Raw genomic sequence first — 21,933 nt, 5'->3', positions numbered from 1 at the left:
TCGTTGAGGAGATTTCGCTTCTCACGCCGCGCCGAAAGGGGTGGCGAGGAGCGGCTGTCCATGTGAAGTTGCTCGTTCAACATCGACACGACGTGCCTAATGTCGGGATTCATGGCAGCACGAGCCCAGCGGGAGAGAAGGTATTGCATGGTTCGACGAATCAATGACTTTTCACAGCGATGTTCTTTGTCAGTAAAATAATAGGCACAGTCGATCTACCCCAATTGCACGTCAGCAAGGTGCCAATAGATACTTGATGTGCCAAGCGCCTAACGTTGTCCAATACTTGACGCTCGTGAACGCGATCAGTCTTGGCTCTGCGGTGTGACGAGTCGCGATAGACAATGATCCTGTCGAAAGGAGTGTTTTCTTTCAGCTCAACCTCGATACCAAATTCACCGCTAATGAAGGTAGCTTCCATCATGTATAAGACCTCATAGACATACAGGACACGCAATTGCTTTCTCAGTAGCCGAGAGCTTCGCTCGTGCTGGAGTGAAGGATGCACTCGCCGGCGCGAGCTAAAAATTCTCGTTTCCCGCCCATTCCTTCACATCAAAGCCATCCTCCTCCTCGTTGTCCATCTCAACGTCCATCCCACCCCATCCACCAGCACCGCTGAGACTCCCCACAGGAGCGGACATGGTCTTTCCCCATCCAACTTTCTTGTTCACGCTTGCACTAGATAAACCCCGCATCTGTCGCCCTCCGTGTCCGACAGTAGGACCTCCCAAGGCTCTCTTCGCAGGTCCGCCAAACAGTTCTGGATGGGTCAAAACGGGAGTTTTGAACACTGCTGGAAAATCAGAAGCGTTCGAACTGACGGTCGAAGCCAGACCGAGTGTCGGCGTAGTGGAATCGTCAACTTGTATCTCATTTTCTTCGTCGTCAACTTCAGTCTCGGTATCGCTATCTTCTGGTTCGGCAGGTGATGATCTTCTCTTCTTGCTTTGGACCAATCGGACCTGTTCTCCCTGTACTATCGAGTCGCTTGATCCCCAATGAATTCGATCGTCGTCTTCTTGTTCTTCTTCCTCTTCTTCGACCACGCCATCAGATTTGAACTTCAACTTCTTCCCACCTCTGCCTCTTCCTGCTGCAGAACCGTCCAAACCCAGTCCATCCTCTACGCTCGTTGACGACCCCGTGCCCTCCGCATTCACATAATTACCAAAAGGTTGGAGCTCCCTCGCTCGATGCAGCTCTTTGTTGATGACCCCTTGGGCATGGACGAAATCGTCCAGAGCGGTGGTGAAGCCGTGTGTGTTGCGAGCGGTTGAAGAACCAAGGACGTGCGAGGGGAATGATTGGGTTCGATCAAAGGTTCGATCAAAGGTTCGATCAAAGGTTCGATGGGTAGAATGACCTTGTGAGACATCTATGAGGAGGAAAGAAGACGAGAAGTGTCAGTAACATCAGGCTCTCACAGTAAAAACCAATTGCCAAAGGAAGCTAGGGCCGCTCACTCAACCTCCCTCTCCTTCCGACGTTCTGCAGAGCTGCCTGAATGTCCGGCGCTATTCCATGTTTCTCTCCATATATCTCAGCGGTAGTAGGCAGCGAAGCGGTAGGCCGGAGCTGTCTCTTCGCTGCAGGTGGTTGGGGCACGGCGAACCCCTCGCTGGTCTGTGACGGAACGGGATCCGCCATTCTGACGCGTCGACAATGATGTAGATCGAATTGAGAGAGCGGCTGCGACTTGGGTGACGAACTACGAGGCTGTGGTCGAAATGTTCTTGGTCCTCAGTACTGAACCAGACTATGGTGCTGCAAGTGATCGAATGGGTGGTTTGCTGCTTGGCTGCTTGGCTGCTTGGGAGGAGAGCATTGAACCTGACGGGTAGCATCAATGTCAAAGACGCGTCTCTGTCAAGTCGCAGCGCATCGCGGGATCAGATATAAAACTTGTAACTTACGTTCTGACGTCGGTGGCAAATGATCCGACCGGTTATCCCGTGGGGTGTCTCATCGTCTTCGTCATTGCTCTATTGTCTCTGCATATCTACTTTGATTGATAGACCAAGTAGACCAAATCCGTCTCGAACGAATCACGACCCTGCTCCAAATAGCTGCTGGCTGGTACTGATCCAGCTCTGCGTCCCCCAGACACCTACACACCATCGCCACGATCAGCAACATGTCAAGCAGCACCTCTTCTGCTCCTTCTTCCAACCCCTCAACCAACCTCACCACCCCTTCTTCCGAATCTATCTGTACTGCCCAGCACGCTTTGTACTGCTTTGATGTCCTACTTGCCTATTTCGAAGATAGAGAACCTGTAGATCCTCCTTTCGACAACGCACAAGAGAAATAGTGAGCCCCAATCCTCAGATCTATCATCGACCTCCCTTTCACATAGTCTTCGTCTGCCGCTTCGACACAGACTTTACTCTCTCTCTCCCGGCCTGCCTTGCGATATAGAGAGCCGACCAATGTATAAATCTACGTTTAGCGCCCTATTCGTCACTTGGAATACACGCTCACACCATCGTCCCAACAAGAAGCCAACATTGAGAGGATGTATCGGCAACTTCTCGCCCATGCGTCTGGCACAGGGTCTAAGGGAGTACGCGTTGATCAGGTGGGCTCGAACATCCAGTGTTCTACTTTCTACATGCTTATTAGGCTTGTCAATAGTGCTCTCGAGGATCATCGTTTCTCACCTATCAAAGCGAGCGAGCTGCCCTTTTTATCTTGCAAGTGAGCTGTCCAACCAATCTTCGCGATCCGTCATTATATACTGACACCTCGATCACCTCGAAAGCGTCTCCCTCCTCACACCTTTCACGCCCATCCCAGACCCTCTATCATGGACTCCCGGGATACACGGTATTCATCTCACCTTCCCATCTCCCTCATCCCCAACATCCCGAACTCTATCCGCTACTTATCTACCGGAGGTCTGTCTCGAACAAGGATGGACGAAAGAGGAGACTGTTCTGTCGGCCGTTCAGAAAGCGGGGTATAGGGGTAAGGTCAGAGTGGGCGATGAATTCTGGAAGAGTCTCAAGGTTAAAGTGTACGGGAGCGAGAAGAGTTCGACGGATTGGGATGATTTCGTTAATTGGAAAGAGGCGAGAGGGGAGAGGTTTGCACTTTCTCTCCAGTGAGGGGAGAACTGGGCAGGGATGTGCTGAATGGTACTACTCTTCCGGTTGTACTTGTGTAACTAGAGATTTGGAGATTGGTATACACGTAGACCAGCACCATCCTGTATGTACCATGAATATTTATACATGCGATCGACACGTCACAGTTCTTTCGAGGCTTGTGATTTTGCTTTAGAGTCTAGCCGACTCCACATCACCGCCTGGGACTGTACTCCTCCACTCGCTTTCTCGTTGGCTCAGGTGTCAACGACCTTTCACTCCTAGACTTGATACTGTCTTCAGACTGCGATCGCGCCCTTACTCTTTTAGGTGGAGGTGATCGATCTTCGGGTGTATACGAAGCTCTTCTTCTCCTTGGAGGCGGTGAGACAGATCTCGAAGGACTTCTCGAATCGGTCGGGGAACGAGGCCGACGACGAACGGGAGTGGGAGACCGAGAAGCAGGTCGACCGCGGGGAGGGGAATCGCTGTATCTCGCAGCTCGAGCAGCTTTAGATCGCGGAGGAGGAGACCGTGAGCGTGATGAAGAGTCGGAAGGGGACCGAGCTCGACGAGCAGGTGGCGGTGATCGGGAATCACTAGGTGATCGACGTCGTCGAGGTGGAGGGGCTACTGAGTCAGATGGCGATCTATTACGACGTCTAGGAGGAGGTGAATCATCGCGTTGTCTTGGGGGAGGTGAATCGTCACGACGTCGTGAAGGTGGTGAATCGTCTCGTCGCTTCTTCCAACTTTCTCTCGGTTTCGACGCTTCTTGTTGCCTAAAGCAAAGATATCTGATCAGCTCCCCAGGTCACTCGATTGTACGCACGACGAAACGCACCTTCTATACTCTTCTCGTCTTCGTAGCTTCTCCTTCTCCTCCCATTCCTGCTTCCTCTTCTCAGCCTCTTTCTCCCTCTTAAGCGCGGCCTCCACTCTCGCCCGATCTCGCTCTTCCCTCTCTGCCATTCTCGCCGCCTTCTCCTCCTCCGTCTCGCGTTGGAAAGCTCTCCCTTCTTTGTGATCGGCGCCCACACCCAATGCTAGCTGCATGCGGGACATTTCGACCTGTTTCGCAGCCGCCAAGGAGTGGGAGTCGGTGGGTCGAGATCGTGAAGCAGGACCCATCGCTGATGGAGTGGAAGTGAGCTTGGTTCGCAGAGCAGTACATGCGTCTTCGATGGCGTCTTCGTCGGCTCTGAAAAGTGAGGGTGTGAGCATGAGCTCTACTTCTTCATATAGCCAGAAAGTCGAAGATGAACATCCCGACCTAGACAGGGGAGAGGGAGACAAAACAAAGGTCACTCACCCCCTCTCTTCCATCTCATCCCTTAGCTCCATCACTCTCACTTCCACCCTCCTCTTCCTCTCGTGATCCAATATCCCCTGATCAGGCGCTCTGTGAACGGGAGGTCCTCGCTCATTATCGAAATCGCCATATCGTCCAGGTCCACCGGGACCACCGCCGAATGATCCACCAGGTGGGCCATCTCGGATCTTGAGATGGGCAGTATTACGAGAGACGTAACCGTTCGTACCACTAGAGGATCGCATTGAGCACGTGTCAGCGTTTTACCCCGGGTAGAGGAGACAAATATCAAAGCATTATTGGAGGGCGGGGACAGAACAAGAGGGGACATGTTCTCCAGCCGGAATTAGACGCGCTCGACGCACCTTCCTCGCGCAGACGCTAGACCGACATTACCGTACATCTTGTGCCGATGTGTTGTGTAGAGTGAAGAGGCAACAGTGATGGATGAACTTCAGTGATGCGTCTCGACAAGAAGGTAGACGATGAGCTTGAAGGCGGCGGTGATATCGGAATTAACCCAAAAGTGGCAGTTCCAGTTCCTCCACCTCAAACCTCCTCCAGTTCGACTTACGGGATTGTGAACCTCGTGTTGAAGTAGATATCACTGACACCAGAGGACCGAGGAGACTGCGAGCATGATCGACCATGAGATGAGCGCGACGCCAAGCTCCTCATCTGGTCAGAGGACTGATTCAATCGCTGGGTCGATGTCTTCATCGAGTAGGGCATCGACACCTGATCCTCAAGATGTCGAGACGTATCGACAGCTCATGTTCTCCCTGTTCCCACCGTCCTCCCTCCCACGTCCGCCTCCTCCCCTTCTACCATACATCCAAGAGAGTAGCAGACACGCCATCAGAGACGATGAGGATGACGGGATGATCATGGAAGGAGGAGTCAAGAGAGCCATGACCAAGGCCGAGAAGCAGAATGCGAAGAAACGACGTAGAAAAGAGCGAGAAAGGGCCATGAGAATGGAATTGGAAGCGGCTGCAGCTGTGCTCGAAGCGAAGATCACAAAAGATACAGACCAAGAGGAACATGTCGTCGGTAAGTGTACTATAGAACCACTTCCTGACACTTCGAGATCTTGTTGACGTTCCTCGCACAGAATTCAGACTATTCTCATCATGTCCCGTCAAACCTGTGTCCATCCTAGGACCGGACGAAAACTGGCCTGTACCACCGTAAGCTGGCCTGCTTTCGTCTTGGTACGTGCTTGCAGCTGATATGCCTCACAGTAATCCGAGACATCATCCGATGGACCTCGATCGAGCTGGACGCATTCGACGAATCGCTCAAATGGCTGCTGTGGATTATCCCCAGCTGGGTGGTCCTTCAATCATACATCCAAAGTGGACGAAAACGGCTCTCGCACCCAGACAGCTTCGCGCAGAGACAACATCACGTCCAACTGCACCAGAGATGTTCGTCGGTGTGATACCTCGAGACGACAGCGACAGGCCACATTCCCGTTCCGCTCCAGTGCCAGTCCCCGTACCCTCCTCCAATTCCACCAAGTCCATTCCCACCATCTCTCTGACTACACGTTCCCCGCCTCGAACACATGGCAGTACAAAATTGACACCCACGCGCCGAGGCCGTCGACGGCGGCGTGTTCATCCTCCTTCACCAGTTGCGCGATTTTGGGCTCCCCCGGCTGGGCTCGGCGGTAAAGCCCGAGGATATGCCTGGGGTTATAGAGATAGTATGGAAGGCAGACGAGACGACGGTGCATGGGACGGGTATGTACGTTCCAAGGATCGATAACTTGAAGCAGATAAGCGAGTGGACATGGCGCCACGAAATGCATTATGATCCCCACGTGGTGATATTCCTCAGGGTCCCAGCCTTTTACATAAGTCAACGAGAAGAAGTGACCACCTGGAACATGGAACGAGAGTTTGTGTGTCGCAGTAATAATAAATAATAATAATAAACGCGCGGTGGGATCCCCAAAAAATAGCAGTAGCAAAAGAAAAAAGGACACTTGTTAACATCTTCCCTTTCTTATACAACAACAATACATCGCTCTGTCACACAAAAGAGGCAACTCGTCGTCTCTCTATCCAATTGCTCAGATACACTACCCTACCAGAGCTCTACCCCCTTACAACTGCACCTCACCATGTCAGAATTCGATATCCCAGCTCGACCTTCCAATGTCGGTATTCTTGGTCTCGAGATGTACTTCCCAAAGAGGGTGAGTGGTGATGGCTGGGCTATGAGGCAGCGCTCAAACCTGTATTGGACCTTCAGCTGACATTTGTATCTTCAGTGTATCTCTGAGGATGCTCTCGAGGACTTTGACGGTGTTTCCAAGGGAAAGTACACCATCGGTTTGGGACAGAAATTCATGGCTTTCACCGACGACAAGTGAGCTCATACGACATGACCCAGCCGTATCGAGTAGCTGACTCTGCCCACAGGGAGGACATCAACTCTGTCGCTTTGACTGGTGAGCTCGTTTCGTCTCATCGCCGTCAGTAAGCGTTGCGCAGCTGACATCCGACCCTCTAGCTGTTTCTTCCTTGTTGAAAAAGTACAACATCGACCCTACCTCCATCGGTCGTCTTGATGTCGGTACAGAGACCCTCATCGACAAATCCAAAGCCACCAAAACCATCCTCATGAACCTCTTCGCTCCTTCTGGCAACACTGATATCGAAGGTATCGACTCCAAGAACGCCTGTTACGGTTCGACCGCAGCTTTGTTCAACGTCGTCAACTGGATGCAATCAGAAAGCTGGGATGGTAGGAATGCGATTGTCTTCTGTGGTGATATCGCCATTTACAAGGAGGGAAGTGCCAGACCTGTCGGAGGAATGGGTGCTTGTGCCATGTTGATCGGTCCCAACGCTCCTTTGGTCATTGAGCGTAAGTCAATTGTGTCCATCATTTCCGCAGTATCATGATCTGATCTTGACATTTACACACAGCTGTCCACGGCACCTACATTGCCAACACCTGGGACTTCTACAAGCCTGACCTCTCCGCCGAATACGTGAGTACTTACCGATTCTATCTCGTGCGGGTCTAGCTAACGCTTAAACATTAAGCCTACCGTTGACGGACCCTGGACCATCGCTGCGTACCTCGGTGCCCTTGACAACGCTTACGCTACTTACGTCGAGAAGGCCGAGAAGTCTCGTGCCCGAGCTGCCAAGAAGCTCTCTCTTGCTTCCGTCTCCGCTGCTGTCTCCGACATCGCTGCTTCTGCCACAAAATTCGTCAACGGTCTCAACGGTGATGCGGCTAACGGTGATGCTGTCAGCGGTCATGCCAATGGTACCGCTGCTGAGGAAGGCATCGCTAAGTTCGACTACGTCGCTCTGCACAGGTGAGCGATGCTACGACAAAGTAAAGAAAGCAGCTGACGGCAAACAACGCAGCCCTTACGGCAAACTCGTGCAGAAGGGCCACGCTCGTATGTTCTACAACGTGAGTTGGGTTCAAATCTATCGACCCCATCGTCAAAAGGTACCTGCATACTGATCCTCTCTCACTTGCTCTCAATAGGACTACCTCCGAAACCCCACATCCCCTGCTTTCGCCAATGTCCCCGAGAATATCCAAACCCTGGACAAGTCTAAGACTTACACGGACAAGGTCGTCGAGAAGACTTTCATTGGCGTCGCTGCTGAGCACTACGAGTCTGCCGTTGTTCCCGGTTCCGATTGTGTCGCTCGATGCGGCAACATGTACACTGCATCTTTGTACGGCGCTTTGGCTTCAATTATCGCCAACTCCCCCGAGGGTATCGAGATCGGCAAGAGAATCGGAATGTACGCTTTCGGTTCCGGTTGTGCTGCTTCTTTCTTCGCTTTGAGGGTGAACGGTTCCACCAAAGAGATTGCCGAGAAGTTACAATTAAAGGAGAGATTGGCTGCTATGGATGTCAAGCCTTGTGAGGACTACGTGACTGCGCTCAAGGTGGGTTATGCGATCTCCTCTTTGGTGTGCGTTACTGACACGATTCGTGTGTTCTTGCCGTAGCTTCGAGAGGAGAACCACAACGCCGTCAAGTACGCTCCTCAGGGATCATTGGATGACATCTGGCCCGGTGCCTACTACCTTGATGGTGTGGATGACCTCTACAGACGAACCTACACCCAAAAGGCTTCTGCTTAAAGAGAGTAATGGAGTCGTTGTGAGGTTATCGATAGTTTGGTCATATCCGAGTTCACGTGTAAGATGCTTGCTTTTTCAATGGTGGTAATGGTGGTATATATATATATATAGATTCACGCATCATACCCATACCCATACCCATACCCTCATCATTGATATCATTGTTCATACCGGTTTGTTGGGATGGTATGATATGTGATTTTGTGATCAATGGATGCATCAACGAATGAAATCAGAATGAAATCAGTCCAATCGTCGTCATAGCTAGACCTCGTTCCTACGCGTGATCAGGAGGTGACTGGATGCAACGAATTCACCGCTCCCGCTTATCCCTTCTTCATATCTTTACTTGTTACTCCTCCTCTCCTTTTCGTTCAACGCAACTCGTAATAGTAAACAAGTCCTCCAACTAGTCGTTGCGAGACTCGGAGTGGCTTTCCATCACTGCAGAACAAGTGCACTGTTCATCCACGTCGAACACACGAACGTGCGAAAGTCCACTCACGTTCCTTCATATTCCCATTGAAACCTTTACGTCCGGATATAGGTACCGATAACGAGGTGACTATCTTGTTGATCTACATTGGGCGTTGTTTGCAATCTTCTCTCGTGTCTGTCTTCTGTCCTGGACGAGCATCGACCTCGTTTCCGAAGCTCCAGATCAATCGTCAGTGTATTCGGTTGCCTGGCATGCGAGTGGATAGCTTTGATATCGCTCCTCACCGTCATTATATTCGTACGTCACCATCTCTTGCCATTACATGTATATCTCAGTAGCGAGAGATCTCTTGTTGATGAAAGACTTCTACTATCAAAAGATAGCCTGCATCAACGGTCTTCTGCAATTACAATAACCACTCTTAACCCTTATGCCCTCCCATCCGTCACCCTCCAAACATGATCATTTCCACTCCCAAACGCACTCCCCTACCATACCTCATTTCCTACATCACCACTCTCATTCTCACTCTTCCTCTTCCAACAACATCTCGAGCTCCTCTTCGCCGACAAAGACCTCACCCAGGAAGAATGCCAACTCCTCAAACAGTATCAATACCTCTTCCCTTCCACCGGTCCTCGCACCTTCGCCAAAACTGCATCGAATGAAGAGCAAGGGCAAGGAGAAGGAGCATGAACCGTCGTCGATGCGTGATAGGGAGAGAGATAGATTGGTGCGAGAGATCGGCAGCGCGACGATCAGTCTTCGTGCAGGGGTAGTCCAAGGTCTGGTAGATGACGAAGAGGACGAAGACGAGGGAAATCCTGGAGGAGATGGTCGAGGAGGTATAGGTATGCCACTACCTTTCAAGCGAGGAGAATCATCTTCAATCTCCAGAGCCTCATCTATGAAGACCGGCAAGGCTTCGTTTCCGACCTCGTCGACCATTTCCTCTCGAAAGGGAAGAGGTCGATCCAATTCTCTTCACTTCCCTTCTCAACCTCCACCACCCGATCGCTCATTCTACCTATCCCACTATTCCACAGATCAACAATATTCTCTCGCTTCTGTCGAAGCCGAATCGTCTCGCAAAGCGACCACTCCTCTCAATCTCGAATTAGGCTTAGGAGACGATTTCAACAGTTCTTTCGGGGAAGCCATCCGTAAAGGAACAGGAGGGAAAGAGATGCCTCTGCCCCGCGAAGCGCTGAGGGTCCTAAATGAGGCAAAGGAGAATCTGGGACTAGGTGTGCGAGTGAAGCAGGGCAGGAAAGGGAGCATCGGGATGGGTTTGTTCAAGGAGAGCAGAGCTGCAGCCAAAGTCGATCAAAGTAAAAGGAGGAAGGACAGTGTTCTGGCGGAAGAGGATGGGCATATTCACGCAGTAGATGAGGGCGAAGGCATCATCGATATAAGAAGGGAATTGTCTAGAGCTAGAGCAGCAACGACAACCTCAAGAGGCGCAGTGCTACCTCTTAGTGCTGGCGCAACGACACCAGGCGAAAGTCCGCCTTCAAGTCTGCCAAGCACACCAGTTCCGATCCGAGGGATCTCTCATCGACGACCGACGCTTCTACACGACGACGATTACGATGACGATGAGGCTTTGGCTTCCTCCGCCAGCGCAGTCTTTATCGCCTCTCCACGACATCGACATCATTCGCCAGATCGGACCACTCGTGGAGAAATATCGCCTTTTGAGGATGATGTGGTGGAAGATGAAGATGAAGAGCAGGACGAGGACGATAGCGGATGGACGACGACTAGTACGGAATCTTTCACCTCTGATCCAGAAGAAGGTGGAAGAGACTGGCTGAGCGGAGATGAGTATGGTGAAGAGGAGGGGGAGGAAGAAGACAGGATGACGGTCCCCTTGCAACCTTTCAATCACGCTGTTGGAGGTCATAGCAGTATCTACAAATTCACTCGGCGAGCGGTCTGCAAAGTGAGTTGTATATCAACTCGACCAATGCTCGCTGTTAAGCTCGTGCTGATTGCGTGTTATCAATAGCCCCTCGTCAGTCGTGAGAATCTGTTCTACGAAGAAGTCGAGAGACTGGCCCCAGCACTCCTAGCCTTCATCCCGCGATACCTCGGCGTCATGCTGGTCAACTACCGTCGACAAATGCGAAGCGCTCCTACCGAAGGATCGATCACCCCTCTCGACTCTCCGGGCGGTATGATGAATTCACCCAGTGTATCACATCCTTCGACTCCTGGCATGGGATCAAGTCAAATTCTTCAGAAAGCGTCTGCCGGACTATCAGCGCAATCGTCTCAAAGTCATGTGGGATCGGGGGTTGAGATTCCGGAGGTGGCACTGGACTTCAACCGACATGTTGTGCCCGATTGGCTTTTCCGACGAGATGAAAGAGGACGGCAGAGGATGATTAATGGCAATCGAGTTCATGGAACATCAGATGAGGAGGGTACTCGAAGAACTCTACGACCTTCTTCCGCCAGATCCCAAGAGTTCGTGAGGTTCGGCTCGCACTCCCCGTCAAGTTCTTGGCAAGGCTCGATGTTCTCTGCTTCACCTGGTCTGAGAGCGGTCGCTCCTCTTTCTCCAGCGGTGCCTCGACCGATCCAGGAACATCTCGAGGAGCCGTCCACTCCGGCACCTTCCCCTTCGACTTCTTTCCAGCCTATATCGTCGCTGCAACACACCATCTCCTCACCGACATTACCTTCACGGCTTAAAGCAGAGTCTCTTTTCGGCTACGGACACCAGATGCAGGGTAGTGAGGGAGGTGGTAGTGGAAGTGGACATAATTCACCTCATCCTTTCGGTGGGACAGGATCTACGACTGTGAATACGAGATTGAAGGACCACGTTTTCGCAACGATTCTGAAGAAGCTGCGCAGGAAGGGAGTCGGCTTCCATCGACACGATGATGAAGCGGATGACGAAGCAGATGATCACGATAACGATGCCGGTTCCATACGATCGGGCTCCGGTGGAGGATCCTCGCGAATCAGAAGGAGGTCCGAAAGAAGGGGAATAGAGGGTAGTCTAGATCTCCAAGCACCTCCAAGGAAAGAGGTTGAAAACGGAAACATCAGACGGACGCAGAGTGATGTGGTCCTGACAGATAGGAGGGGAAGTAGACGGGGAAGTCAGAAGGAAAGGCGGCTCAGAGAGGAAAGCGCTGAAAGGGGGATGTTCGAGATGGAAGAGGTTGAAGATGACGATGGAGGCGGAACCATCGAAATAAAGAAGAAAGGACGAGTACCGTTAGGTAATGGTTTACACCCGATGACCTCTGTTCAACCTGTCATACAGGATGAGCACGAACCGGACCCGTCTCCAGCGAGCGCCGCAGACGCCTCACGTCAGACCCCACCACCACCAACACCAACCCCTTCGATCCCGCTTCACTCTGAAGAGATCGCTCGACAGGAACTCTTCATATTCATGGAAGACCTTACCGGTCGACTGAAACATCCGTGCGTCTTGGATCTGAAGATGGGCACCAGACAGTATGGATTTGATGCGACGCCTCTGAAGAAGAGAAGTCAGAGGAAGAAGTGCGATGCCACGACTAGTCGAACCTTGGGTGTCAGAATGTGCGGAATGCAGGTGAGCAAGGTGTTGAGTTTCTGGAGTCCAGGACTGATCTCTCTATGAACAGGTCTGGAACAACGAAACCCAATCGTTCGTCTCCCGTAACAAATATCGTGGTCGTGAAATCAAGACTGTCGAGTTTCCGAACGTCCTCCGCTCTTTCCTGTCCGATGGTGGAACGCTTCTGATCGAACACATACCTGTCATCTTGCAGAAGCTTCACAATCTTGCTGCTATAATGCTCCAACTGGACGGTTTCAGGTTTTACGGATGTAGTCTGTTGTTGATCTACGATGGAGACAAGGAGACCCAGGATCATTATCGAAAGCATTTGACTGCGAGATCAGCTGGACACTCACATGGGATGGAGGTCCTTGAGGAAGAGGAAGAAGAACAGGAAGGACAGAAGGAGGACGAGTGGGCACAACACCGACACCGACCCGTGCGGAGGGCCGGTCAAGAGAAGGACGAGAGGAGAAGTCGAAGTGTGGATGTCCAACGTCGGAGACACACCTCTTGCGATCGTATGACGGAGCAGGAAACTCCGACTCATGCTCGTGCTATTCATTTACACAACCATCGAAGGCTCCGGGGCGAGGTGAACATTCGAGTAGTTGATTTTGCCCACACCACGACCGGTCGAGAGTTTGTCCCTTTCCCAGATGATCATGTTGATCCGCCCAACTTGGGTAAAGGATACGATACCACTTTCGATCAAGCGACAGGTCTAGCGATGGCGAGATTCCCGCCTAAATACAGAGGTAAACCTGACTTGGGTTTCGTATTTGGTTTGAAATCGGTATGCGAGGCTCTGAGCGGGATCTGGGAGGAAGCCACGGGAGATCAGGGTAGATTGGAGATCATGGAGAATGGTGATGTGTTTGAAGGGGTCTTTGGGGGAGGGATTGGTGAATTGAGCACATGAGAACGAGACTGTCATGATCTCTCTTCGCCGAGAGGAGATCATAGTGTACACGACCGAACGGAAGATCGGAACAAGAGGGATTTGCAGAAGGAACGCGTGAGGTATGAGGCGTGAGAGTGGGTCAAGTGAATGGTGAGGATAGGTTGACACTTTGTATATAGCATCTTACATATGCAATCGTTTGAAAGTTGAGAATAGATGCTACAGCCCCATCGCCGAAACCTTCGCCACTTACCATTTTGTACACCATAGGCCCGGGTATTCAGTGAGCGATTGAAGCGTAATGGCCTGCGAAAGGTGATCTGCATGCTGAAAGGCATGTGGAGCCTAGACACTGAGTACTTGGGAAAACAAACAACAATTCAGCATTCAAGCACAAGCTGATGGGTGAGATGTATGGCAGACGCGAAGAAAACGCATCTCTCCCAGACAAAAATGTCGAAAAAATCAGTGTTCAGGCCTTTAGCTGTCTGTCCCTACTTGCCTTTCACTTTGACAGCTCTTCCATTGAATGCGACGATCGGTCCATATCACCTGTAGCTTGCATCATCGACTGGAGGTATCGCTCATTTTGACACTCACCCGGATGATGAGATTCCCATACACGTTTGATCATGCGCTCCTTTCATCCTGGAGATGGAAGCCCTCTTTGGGCCCTCTCCATGTCGTGTGTCGTCATATATCCAAAACAATATCAGCACTCAAGGCCAAGTGATCTGGCTTCCTCGTTTGGGAAGAGATGCGTTCGTCATTGCAGTCCATATGAGGACACAACGATCAGCCCACTGGTCAAGATATATCACCTGGAGGTTGCAATTTGCTAAAGTCGATTGGGCGATGGCTCCCTTTGACCTGTACACCACCCAGTCGGAGTCGCAATTAGTGGTGCGTCATGGAGAGTCAATCACAAACTTGCCAAACACCTGATTCATCATGACGCTGGCCTTCTCAGGCTTGCCTTCATAATCAGTCATCCAAACACGTTTGATCGCTGGGTCCTTCCATTGTAACGTTAGTCCCTTCTATGCAGTCCCTTCATTCTCGCACGCATGGCAGAGAGCGGTGCACTCAATCCAGGAAGACCTAAGCCGTGGAGGAAGATTCTTGTCTGCGCTTCCAAGCCCTGATTCACACAGTCAGCGTACGATCCGATAGTCTAGACCTAGTAAGCAATCGAGATTATGCAACGCCATACGTGTGACTGACTCGGAAGACGAAGCTTGGGAAGGTTAGTGATCCCTAAGTCACCGTAGCTTACCAGTGCATTGCCTTTTCTGCATTCACAGATATCTTGAATCGTTGCTATGCAAGTTGATGTTGAGAAGACCGAGCGAGGACACTAGCTGACTCATTCTGCTCAACCTTGTCATCCACGTCCTACGACCGATCAGTCCGGGAAAGCATGACATCTTTCATCGAAGGCTTTCCACGCAGACTATGACATCATTGACAATAGGATGTATTCCAAACATCACGCTCTCCTCCCATTGCGTCAAAGGTGAAACACGTCTTCACGTTGAAACAGGATGAGTGATGGATGGATGTCTAGGCCATAATGTGTCAGCGATGCCAAATTCGCCTGACCTTTCAATGACTTGCCTTCGCAGGGCGTAGAGTACAGTATGGAAGGCCAACCTTCCTTTCATATCCAATAGTGGATGCCGTTCGCGTTCAGAGCTCCACCTGGATCAACAAAGTATAAATAGCGCACCAGACGAACAACTTTCTAACCGAGCCTCAACATTCAATCCTAGCAACAAGCAACACACACTGAACTTGACCTTCATCTCTTCGCTCACGGCTCACTGCGAACTTCTAGTTTGGACACACATCATGTCCAGCACTGCACCTTCTGTCGACCGACACGACGATGTCAACTCTTTCGTGGCGTCATCCACTGACACAGCGCCAATGAGTTCTGCCTCGCTGGGTCCTGCTGCCAACATCAATGCATCCTCGCAAGCCTCGAGTTCGAGAAGCGATGTGCTACTTCCTGCGGAAGCAGGCCGAATGATGCAGAACAGTGAGAGGCCTGAGCCAAGATATCTAACCGATGCCTTCTACAGCCATCAAGCCGTCCTGACCGCTCTTGAGAATAACGATCAGGCGGTGACGTTGCAGCCTGGCAAAAGTGCAAGCTTTTCCAACTTAGCCAAAAGTCTGAGTGTTTTCGAGCAGGACATGAAAGAGGCCCGCCAGAATGAGTCCAGCTGGCTCGACGAAGAAAAACAACTCGGCCGGAGTAAAGGCTGGTTGTCAAATCGACACTCGCTTTACCCAGAATCTGTATTGAGGTTCATGAAGGCGCAGATAGGGGAACATTACCCATCCGGCACCTCTCAAGACAGCATGGATCTCTTCTTCGAGGCAGCCAAAGCGGATGGGACCAATATAGACAACCTGACCGAGGTGGACAAGCAGGCCATACGAGACATAGGGAAGAATCGGTCAAGCACAATAGCCTAGATTGAGGACAGCTCGTGCTGGGCCGATGCCTTCCATCTTTTGCGTTCTCATTGCTGCTTCTCCTTATGTCCCATTTACCCTCACTGTGATCACCTGAGTTGACCATCATCTGACTCATGCATGAGTGTGCGGCATCTGTCTTGAGCGTCTCCTTGCTATGCATTTTCATTTTCTTCCACAAGCATGCATGTATGCTCGTCCGATCTGACTCCGCATGAGGCGCTGCTTCGTTGTGTGCTCGTACACAACAACACGACCGGATTGCAGAAACATGACTTACACTGATTTGCACGCCGCCCATCCTTGACTTTGACGGAAGTTGAATGTGAAGAAAGGCCAACTGTCCGTCCGGTCTGACCAAAGAGGAAGCGAGGAATGTAATACTCGAGTATGACCAAAATGGTCTGAGCGTTGGCCAAACTAGAAAGAGACGAGCGTCTAGACCCCGAAGAACGAAGGAGGAATGGATAAAGGGCGGAAAGGACCCTCTTATCGCCAACGTTACAGTACTCGTACTGTCAGACATGAGTACAAGAATCCCTCTTTCCTTGCTCGATCCAAGTATACCAATGACACTTTCGATCCTCTTTCAGCATTTTTATTTCTCATTCTCTGTTTTCTCACTGGGACATATATCATCCTTCTAAACAGTAAATTCAACCGCGACCAGAACCTTTGACAAGTCCGTCCAGCCTTTCGACCAGTGCCACAACCCGACCGCTCTCTACCTTCTTCCTAACGCACCTCATCATGACCGTGTCTTACTTCCCAGAAGATATCAGGATCCCCTTGAATACAAATGTGGGGATGATTACGAGAGTCGATAGTCGTCGTCAGATGAGTGAGTCGATCCACGATCTATGCGTGTTCTAACCTTTGACTTGGTCAAGCTTTGTCGGATTTGCGCGCCAGTACAGTATATGAACGTCTGACTGATCTGGATCCTTTTTTTCCTCCTCAACTGCCTGCCGCTCTCCCTTCTCCACTTCATATTTGAATGCTTCGACTCCAATCTTACGACTTGCCCCAGTCATCACTTTCAATAAAGCAACTCTTGCAGACACTCAAACCCTGAAATGCATCGAAGCAACTCACCTGAAATCTCCTCCAGACGACCCCATTTCACTACCGACATGGACTCGCTTCTCCGTCCCCCAACTTCCCCACAAGATTTCAGCCGAAAACTTCAATTGGTGGATCGACGATTTGTATCCCAAAACGTACTATGAGATGATCCTGGCGAGAGGAATGGCCGCTCTTTGGCGCAATGACGTTCATGCTCGAGCGACCGATCGAGGGCAGAAGATTATCGAGGAGACGATCAGGAAAACTAATCACATGTCGGAAGTCATGTACAGAAAATTTGGGTTGACCGGAGCAGTCGCGTCTCAGATCCGAGAGCAGAGTGTGAGTGCTCAGTCCTTCTTCCTTTGTTGCAGGACAGCATCTCATCTGTGTGCCCTTGTTTGCAGGCCGTCATGGGAAGAATGTGGCTCAAGGGCAAAGACAAAGAGATCGACTTTCCCATCGTCGTAAGCAGTCTCATATACCGCCAAAACACCGACTCTCCCCTCGAAGACGACAACACCGACACTGTCAAGTATGACTCCCAAGCCAAAAGAACTGGAAAGCCAGTGAAGAGATGTTGCACATGCGGTATCGGATTGAGGAGGAGAAGGACCAAGCCAGCCAACGAGAAGCGCCACAATGGGAGTTCTGGCGTGGGCAGCTCTGGTCTGAGCTGGGAGGAAAAAGAGGAGATTGTGAACAGACAGAATCAGAACGTCAGTAAATGTGTCATCGCATCACGAGAGGGACAGATATCATACGCTAGCCGTACCTGTACCATAGAAAAATTGTATAACTTATTCTAGATTGTGTTCATACTGTATTTGATCAGCATATATAAGAGTGAAAATCAGCCGCGAAGCGAGTTGATAAAATCTGAGTTCAACTGAAAACTGTAGATCGTCAAGAAATGTGATTTGCACACGACAATCGACTGCTGAAGGAGATCTGGCTGCCTCACATCTTTCAAATTGTCTCCATACGCTCTGACACGTAACAAAAGCAGTAGTATATCTATTCGCTACAGTCCGACAACTCGCGCAAGTGTGACATTTTTATGAGAAATCTTCACCCGCCTCTATCCTCTCAAGCAGTTTCTCGGCCAAAACCTTTTCTTCCACGCACATTCCCTTCAGCATCCGCACTACACCGTCCACTTGCTTCCTCTCCTGACTCGTCCTTTCTTCTTCAGTCTGGGCTGTGGGTCGATCAGTCTCCCACGAACCCCCATCGAGTCGCTCCAGCCAGCCCAACCTTCTGTCCGCTTCTTTCACCACTCTCTTTAGTATCTTCTCCAGTTCGGAGATTGCAGCAAGTTCGTTCGCGGGAGAAATGTAGGTTGTGAAACCGTTCTCGATATTGGATAGTTTTGGTGAATTTGAGTCGAGGTGGAGGAGACGGAGCGACATCAGGAGCGCATGTGAGGGGTGGACAGGAGATGGCTGAGCGTGGATGGTGTTGAGGCTACAGGATAGAGTTAGTAAGGTCAATGGAACGGTCCGAAAGGAATGGTCATAGCTTGGGGACCCATCACTTGCAGAGGTCCCATGATCTTCAAGGCGGGATGAAGAAAGTCGTGGGTGCAAGCTAAACCTAGTGTATGACGGACTCACCCCCAACAACCTATCTTCTCGAGAACTCTTTCCTTTTCCTCTTTGCCCACCTTGCTTTCTTTCTCCCATAGCTCATCCACAATCCAACCGAGATCCATCTCCCCGTATTTCAATCGTAACCAGCCTTCCTCACCTTCTTCTTCGTCAGGCATCTCACAGAAACCATACTCGGCGAAGAGGGTACCGCTTGAATGGCCACCATATGCGAACAACACTTCTTGGCCGGCTTCAATACCGTTCTCCTCTGGTGGTAGAAGTCGTAAGTCGATTTTACCTGGAATGAGATGATACCCATTCTTTGACGAAGATAGTGAAGATGGACGACGAGTTGTAGGAGGTTTCGGATCGCTGAAAGACGACGATGAAGATGTAGTGGAAGTCGTAGAGCCATTGAGATTTACTGTATTGCCTCCAGAACGAGACGGAGAAGCTGTAGGAAGCTGTTGAACACGAGGAGTTATCAAGGCTGGATTTGAAGAATGGTTTATGAAATCAAGGATTGGTACGAGGGTATGATTCATGCGTTCTGTGGGACCAGGAAGACCCAGTGGTATGGAGATGGATCGAGTATTCACTGCGCTCCAAGTCAGCAAAGAATCTTGGATGAGACATTCGGGCCAAATGCTATAGAGCCATAACGCTCAGAGCGTTTCAGGCTAATTGATAAGCTCACCGTTCAGCCATGCCCAAAGCAAGTCTTCACCCGTAAGTGTCGTGGCAAGCGAATGTGATTTGAAAGGCTCTTCTTTCCGCTGTTATGCACGTAAGCTTTGTATCCCGACCTAATACGCGCAGGCAGACTCGTGTCTTCAGGTCAGAAAGGAGCTCACCAAAACATCCAAGATGACATCCCGATCCTGTTGAAACCTCTTCTTTACATCTGCCAACTTCGCTCGAGTAGACGGTGAAAGGCCTTTCTCCGCTAGCTTTGACCACCATTCCCAATCTTTCTCTTCCTTAGCTCCTTGGGGTTTGATCAGCCATGTCAGGGGATGCCATGGTCTGAACTCTCTCGGAAGTGCGTTCATGTATACATCCCATTCTGACGGATATCGTTTGAGCGGATCTCGGGTGAGTGCGATATGCAATGTAAGCAGTTGAGTAGTGTCGAGCGGTTTAGTCGAGGATGGAACTTCAGCATCAGTGGATGCTCTTGCGGTATCTGCGGCGATAAGAGACGTCTTGATTCGCTTGGACGGGTTTGTAGTGGCAATACGGTGGGTAGGTTGAGGGAAGAGATGCTTGGGTATGGGGGAGTCACGGATCAATGTCAAAGGGTTCAACATTGCCGACGATGGAATGTGAAGGAGTGTCTCTCCGGGCTATGTACATATATCAGTCAGCTTGATGGGCTCCGAGTGCTCCACGAGGTTGATAGCTGACCTTTGCAGAAGATGTAGCAACCAGACATCGTTCCACACCTAGTAAACGTAATGTCAGCTCAATTTGTCCGTTTTAAGAGTGAAGACGAGGCTTACCTGGAGCATCTCTCAGCTCGAGAGAGGTCTCGAATCCTGGATGTTTTTCTTTCAGCCAGTTCAGTAGTACAGTGAATTCACGGGGCGGTGAGGACGACATGTTGCTATCGAGACCATGAGACTAATCACAAGTTGCAGAAACAGAAGTGAGAAGCCCGGACAGTCAGACGCAACGTTTATAAGTTATCTGAACAATAACAAAAACGCGGGGCACCATCTTTCTGCTAATCAATCAAACGCTAGAACCCTCTGAAATCAAATCAAATCTCTGACTCGACTCGACAGTATGACATCTTCCATCATCCTCCATCCGCTTCTACGCCTCTTCCATCATAGCTTATCTGCCTCCGAGGTAGACACGTCAGCGTACTTCGACAGAGAACAGCCCAGTCGAGCCTGATTCGTCCAGGCTAATTCAGACCCTTGCATATCATGGTAAACCCCAATGAAGATACCGAGTTGTGAGTGCTGCCTCCACCCTTGACGCTTCCTAGCCATCACCTGTATCGCACCCACTAGAACCGATGATGAGCCTTCTCTGCAGACATACTGATCCGCGGCACGTAGTAACGACGCTCTTCGAGCTCATGGGATCCTACCACCCAAACCCCCTTCACGTTCACCTTCCCCCGATATACCGCATATCACCCATGATGATGCTGTCCGAGCCATCGCCGCGACTGCCGATGCAGATCAGCTGGTCACCTTGTTAGAAGGTGATAATCTCGATTCAGACGATGAACGGATGTTCGAAGACTATCGGAGGAAAAGATTAGGGGAGATGAAGAAGGAGGAGAAGAAGGGTAGATATGGTTCTATGGAGCCTCTGGGAAGAGAAGATTTCGTCAAAGAAGTGACAGAGGGGAGCAAGTTCGACCCCGATGTGGAACCAGATGCACAAAAGGGTGACGAGGACGATGAAGACGAGGAGGAAGTGCAAGGGAAGGGAAGATTGAAGGGAACCGGCGTGGTCGTGTATCTGTTCAAAGACTCGTGAGTGATTGGTGGTGATTTCACGCGGACGACCCGGATTAGAACTGATTAGCCGAATTTAGTGTACCCTTATCACAACATCTCCGACCATTACTACGACAGCTCGCTGCCGTCCACCCATCCACGAAATTCCTCTCCATTCCCGCAGGATTATGTATCCCCAACTATCCGGATAAGAATGTACCGACTCTTTTGATCTATCGGAATGGGGATATGGTGGGCAACGTTGTTGCTGGTATGGGTCTCAAGGGGATGAAGACCACTGTGCGAGGTGAGCTCACTGATTCACCCACTTCCGGCACTTGGGTGTTCAAGGCTGATATGAGTCCGCAGATCTCGAGGGTTTGTTACTGTACTACAAGGCAATCGACAAGCCTTCTGCGGCGTTACTCCGATCAAACAGAGATAACGATTCAGATGTGGATGATGACTTGCATGAGGCAGTGGGAGGTGTCAACAGTCGAGCCAGTGGCATCAGGAGCGGTGGTGCGGGATTGGGAACAGGGAGAGGGGAGGTGGAGAGCGACGACAGTGACTTTGATTTGTGAAAAGATTGCATTGCATTGTACATACCGTCATCAGTACATGTATCACCCCTATAGACGCAATGAACCCCATGCATGGAAATGTCAACAAATGGTAGGAATGACAGGCAGTCCAAGGATGAGAATGATAAGCTGGTTCAAGCAACCGAGAATGCCACGTCATATTGATACCGGTTACTCTGATCTCTTCGCAACCGGAAAACAGAAACATACATCTCGGTTTCTGTCTTTCTATCTTTCTCTGTCTCATCCTCCTTTTTCATCTCTTCTGCTGTCTGAATTCATGAGTGAGAGGTCGGACACACC

General features: G+C 50.6%; 10 protein-coding genes across 10 annotated transcripts; 7 read left to right on the top strand and 3 right to left on the bottom strand.

The window, feature by feature from the left end:
- Positions 1-521: 521 nt before the first annotated feature.
- IAR55_000029 (uncharacterized protein) lies at positions 522-1,650 on the bottom strand (the record flags this gene model as incomplete). The annotated part of the gene is made up of 2 exons (XM_066943169.1): positions 522-1,378; positions 1,467-1,650. 2 exons carry the CDS (start codon positions 1,648-1,650, stop codon positions 522-524), a joined length of 1,041 nt encoding a protein of 346 aa, XP_066805711.1.
- A 487-nt stretch (positions 1,651-2,137) lies between these two features.
- IAR55_000028 (uncharacterized protein) lies at positions 2,138-3,110 on the top strand (the record flags this gene model as incomplete). Its single annotated transcript, XM_066943168.1, has 4 exons — positions 2,138-2,313; positions 2,453-2,581; positions 2,638-2,700; positions 2,765-3,110. The coding sequence occupies 4 exons, from the start codon at positions 2,138-2,140 to the stop codon at positions 3,108-3,110; spliced, it is 714 nt and encodes a 237-aa protein (XP_066805710.1).
- Positions 3,111-3,303: 193 nt separating this feature from the next.
- Positions 3,304-4,804, bottom strand: IAR55_000027 (uncharacterized protein; the record flags this gene model as incomplete). The annotated part of the gene is made up of 4 exons (XM_066943167.1): positions 3,304-3,871; positions 3,934-4,290; positions 4,402-4,632; positions 4,767-4,804. 4 exons carry the CDS (start codon positions 4,802-4,804, stop codon positions 3,304-3,306), a joined length of 1,194 nt encoding a protein of 397 aa, XP_066805709.1.
- A 307-nt stretch (positions 4,805-5,111) lies between these two features.
- IAR55_000026 (uncharacterized protein) lies at positions 5,112-6,174 on the top strand (the record flags this gene model as incomplete). The annotated part of the gene is made up of 3 exons (XM_066943166.1): positions 5,112-5,454; positions 5,516-5,591; positions 5,646-6,174. The coding sequence occupies 3 exons, from the start codon at positions 5,112-5,114 to the stop codon at positions 6,172-6,174; spliced, it is 948 nt and encodes a 315-aa protein (XP_066805708.1).
- A 358-nt stretch (positions 6,175-6,532) lies between these two features.
- On the top strand, positions 6,533-8,535 carry IAR55_000025 (hydroxymethylglutaryl-CoA synthase; the record flags this gene model as incomplete). The annotated part of the gene is made up of 9 exons (XM_066943165.1): positions 6,533-6,607; positions 6,683-6,780; positions 6,834-6,862; positions 6,925-7,281; positions 7,344-7,408; positions 7,464-7,744; positions 7,797-7,845; positions 7,924-8,337; positions 8,401-8,535. 9 exons carry the CDS (start codon positions 6,533-6,535, stop codon positions 8,533-8,535), a joined length of 1,503 nt encoding a protein of 500 aa, XP_066805707.1.
- An 869-nt stretch (positions 8,536-9,404) lies between these two features.
- IAR55_000024 (uncharacterized protein) lies at positions 9,405-13,464 on the top strand (the record flags this gene model as incomplete). The annotated part of the gene is made up of 3 exons (XM_066943164.1): positions 9,405-10,919; positions 10,986-12,554; positions 12,607-13,464. 3 exons carry the CDS (start codon positions 9,405-9,407, stop codon positions 13,462-13,464), a joined length of 3,942 nt encoding a protein of 1,313 aa, XP_066805706.1.
- A 1,833-nt stretch (positions 13,465-15,297) lies between these two features.
- IAR55_000023 (uncharacterized protein) lies at positions 15,298-15,930 on the top strand (the record flags this gene model as incomplete). The annotated part of the gene is made up of 1 exon (XM_066943163.1): positions 15,298-15,930. The coding sequence occupies one exon, from the start codon at positions 15,298-15,300 to the stop codon at positions 15,928-15,930; it is 633 nt and encodes a 210-aa protein (XP_066805705.1).
- Positions 15,931-16,680: 750 nt separating this feature from the next.
- IAR55_000022 (uncharacterized protein) lies at positions 16,681-17,804 on the top strand (the record flags this gene model as incomplete). The annotated part of the gene is made up of 3 exons (XM_066943162.1): positions 16,681-16,771; positions 16,961-17,337; positions 17,403-17,804. The coding sequence occupies 3 exons, from the start codon at positions 16,681-16,683 to the stop codon at positions 17,802-17,804; spliced, it is 870 nt and encodes a 289-aa protein (XP_066805704.1).
- Positions 17,805-18,053: 249 nt separating this feature from the next.
- Positions 18,054-20,189, bottom strand: IAR55_000021 (uncharacterized protein; the record flags this gene model as incomplete). The annotated part of the gene is made up of 6 exons (XM_066943161.1): positions 18,054-18,462; positions 18,612-19,185; positions 19,285-19,363; positions 19,442-19,933; positions 19,995-20,032; positions 20,090-20,189. 6 exons carry the CDS (start codon positions 20,187-20,189, stop codon positions 18,054-18,056), a joined length of 1,692 nt encoding a protein of 563 aa, XP_066805703.1.
- Positions 20,190-20,521: 332 nt separating this feature from the next.
- On the top strand, positions 20,522-21,630 carry IAR55_000020 (uncharacterized protein; the record flags this gene model as incomplete). The annotated part of the gene is made up of 4 exons (XM_066943160.1): positions 20,522-20,550; positions 20,657-21,082; positions 21,145-21,353; positions 21,416-21,630. 4 exons carry the CDS (start codon positions 20,522-20,524, stop codon positions 21,628-21,630), a joined length of 879 nt encoding a protein of 292 aa, XP_066805702.1.
- Positions 21,631-21,933: the final 303 nt, after the last annotated feature.

The sequence above is a fragment of the Kwoniella newhampshirensis genome, chromosome 1, assembly GCF_039105145.1.
Source record: "Kwoniella newhampshirensis strain CBS 13917 chromosome 1, whole genome shotgun sequence".
Classification (NCBI taxonomy): Eukaryota; Fungi; Basidiomycota; class Tremellomycetes; order Tremellales; family Cryptococcaceae; genus Kwoniella; species Kwoniella newhampshirensis.
This window is presented reverse-complemented; position numbering and strand designations above follow the sequence as displayed.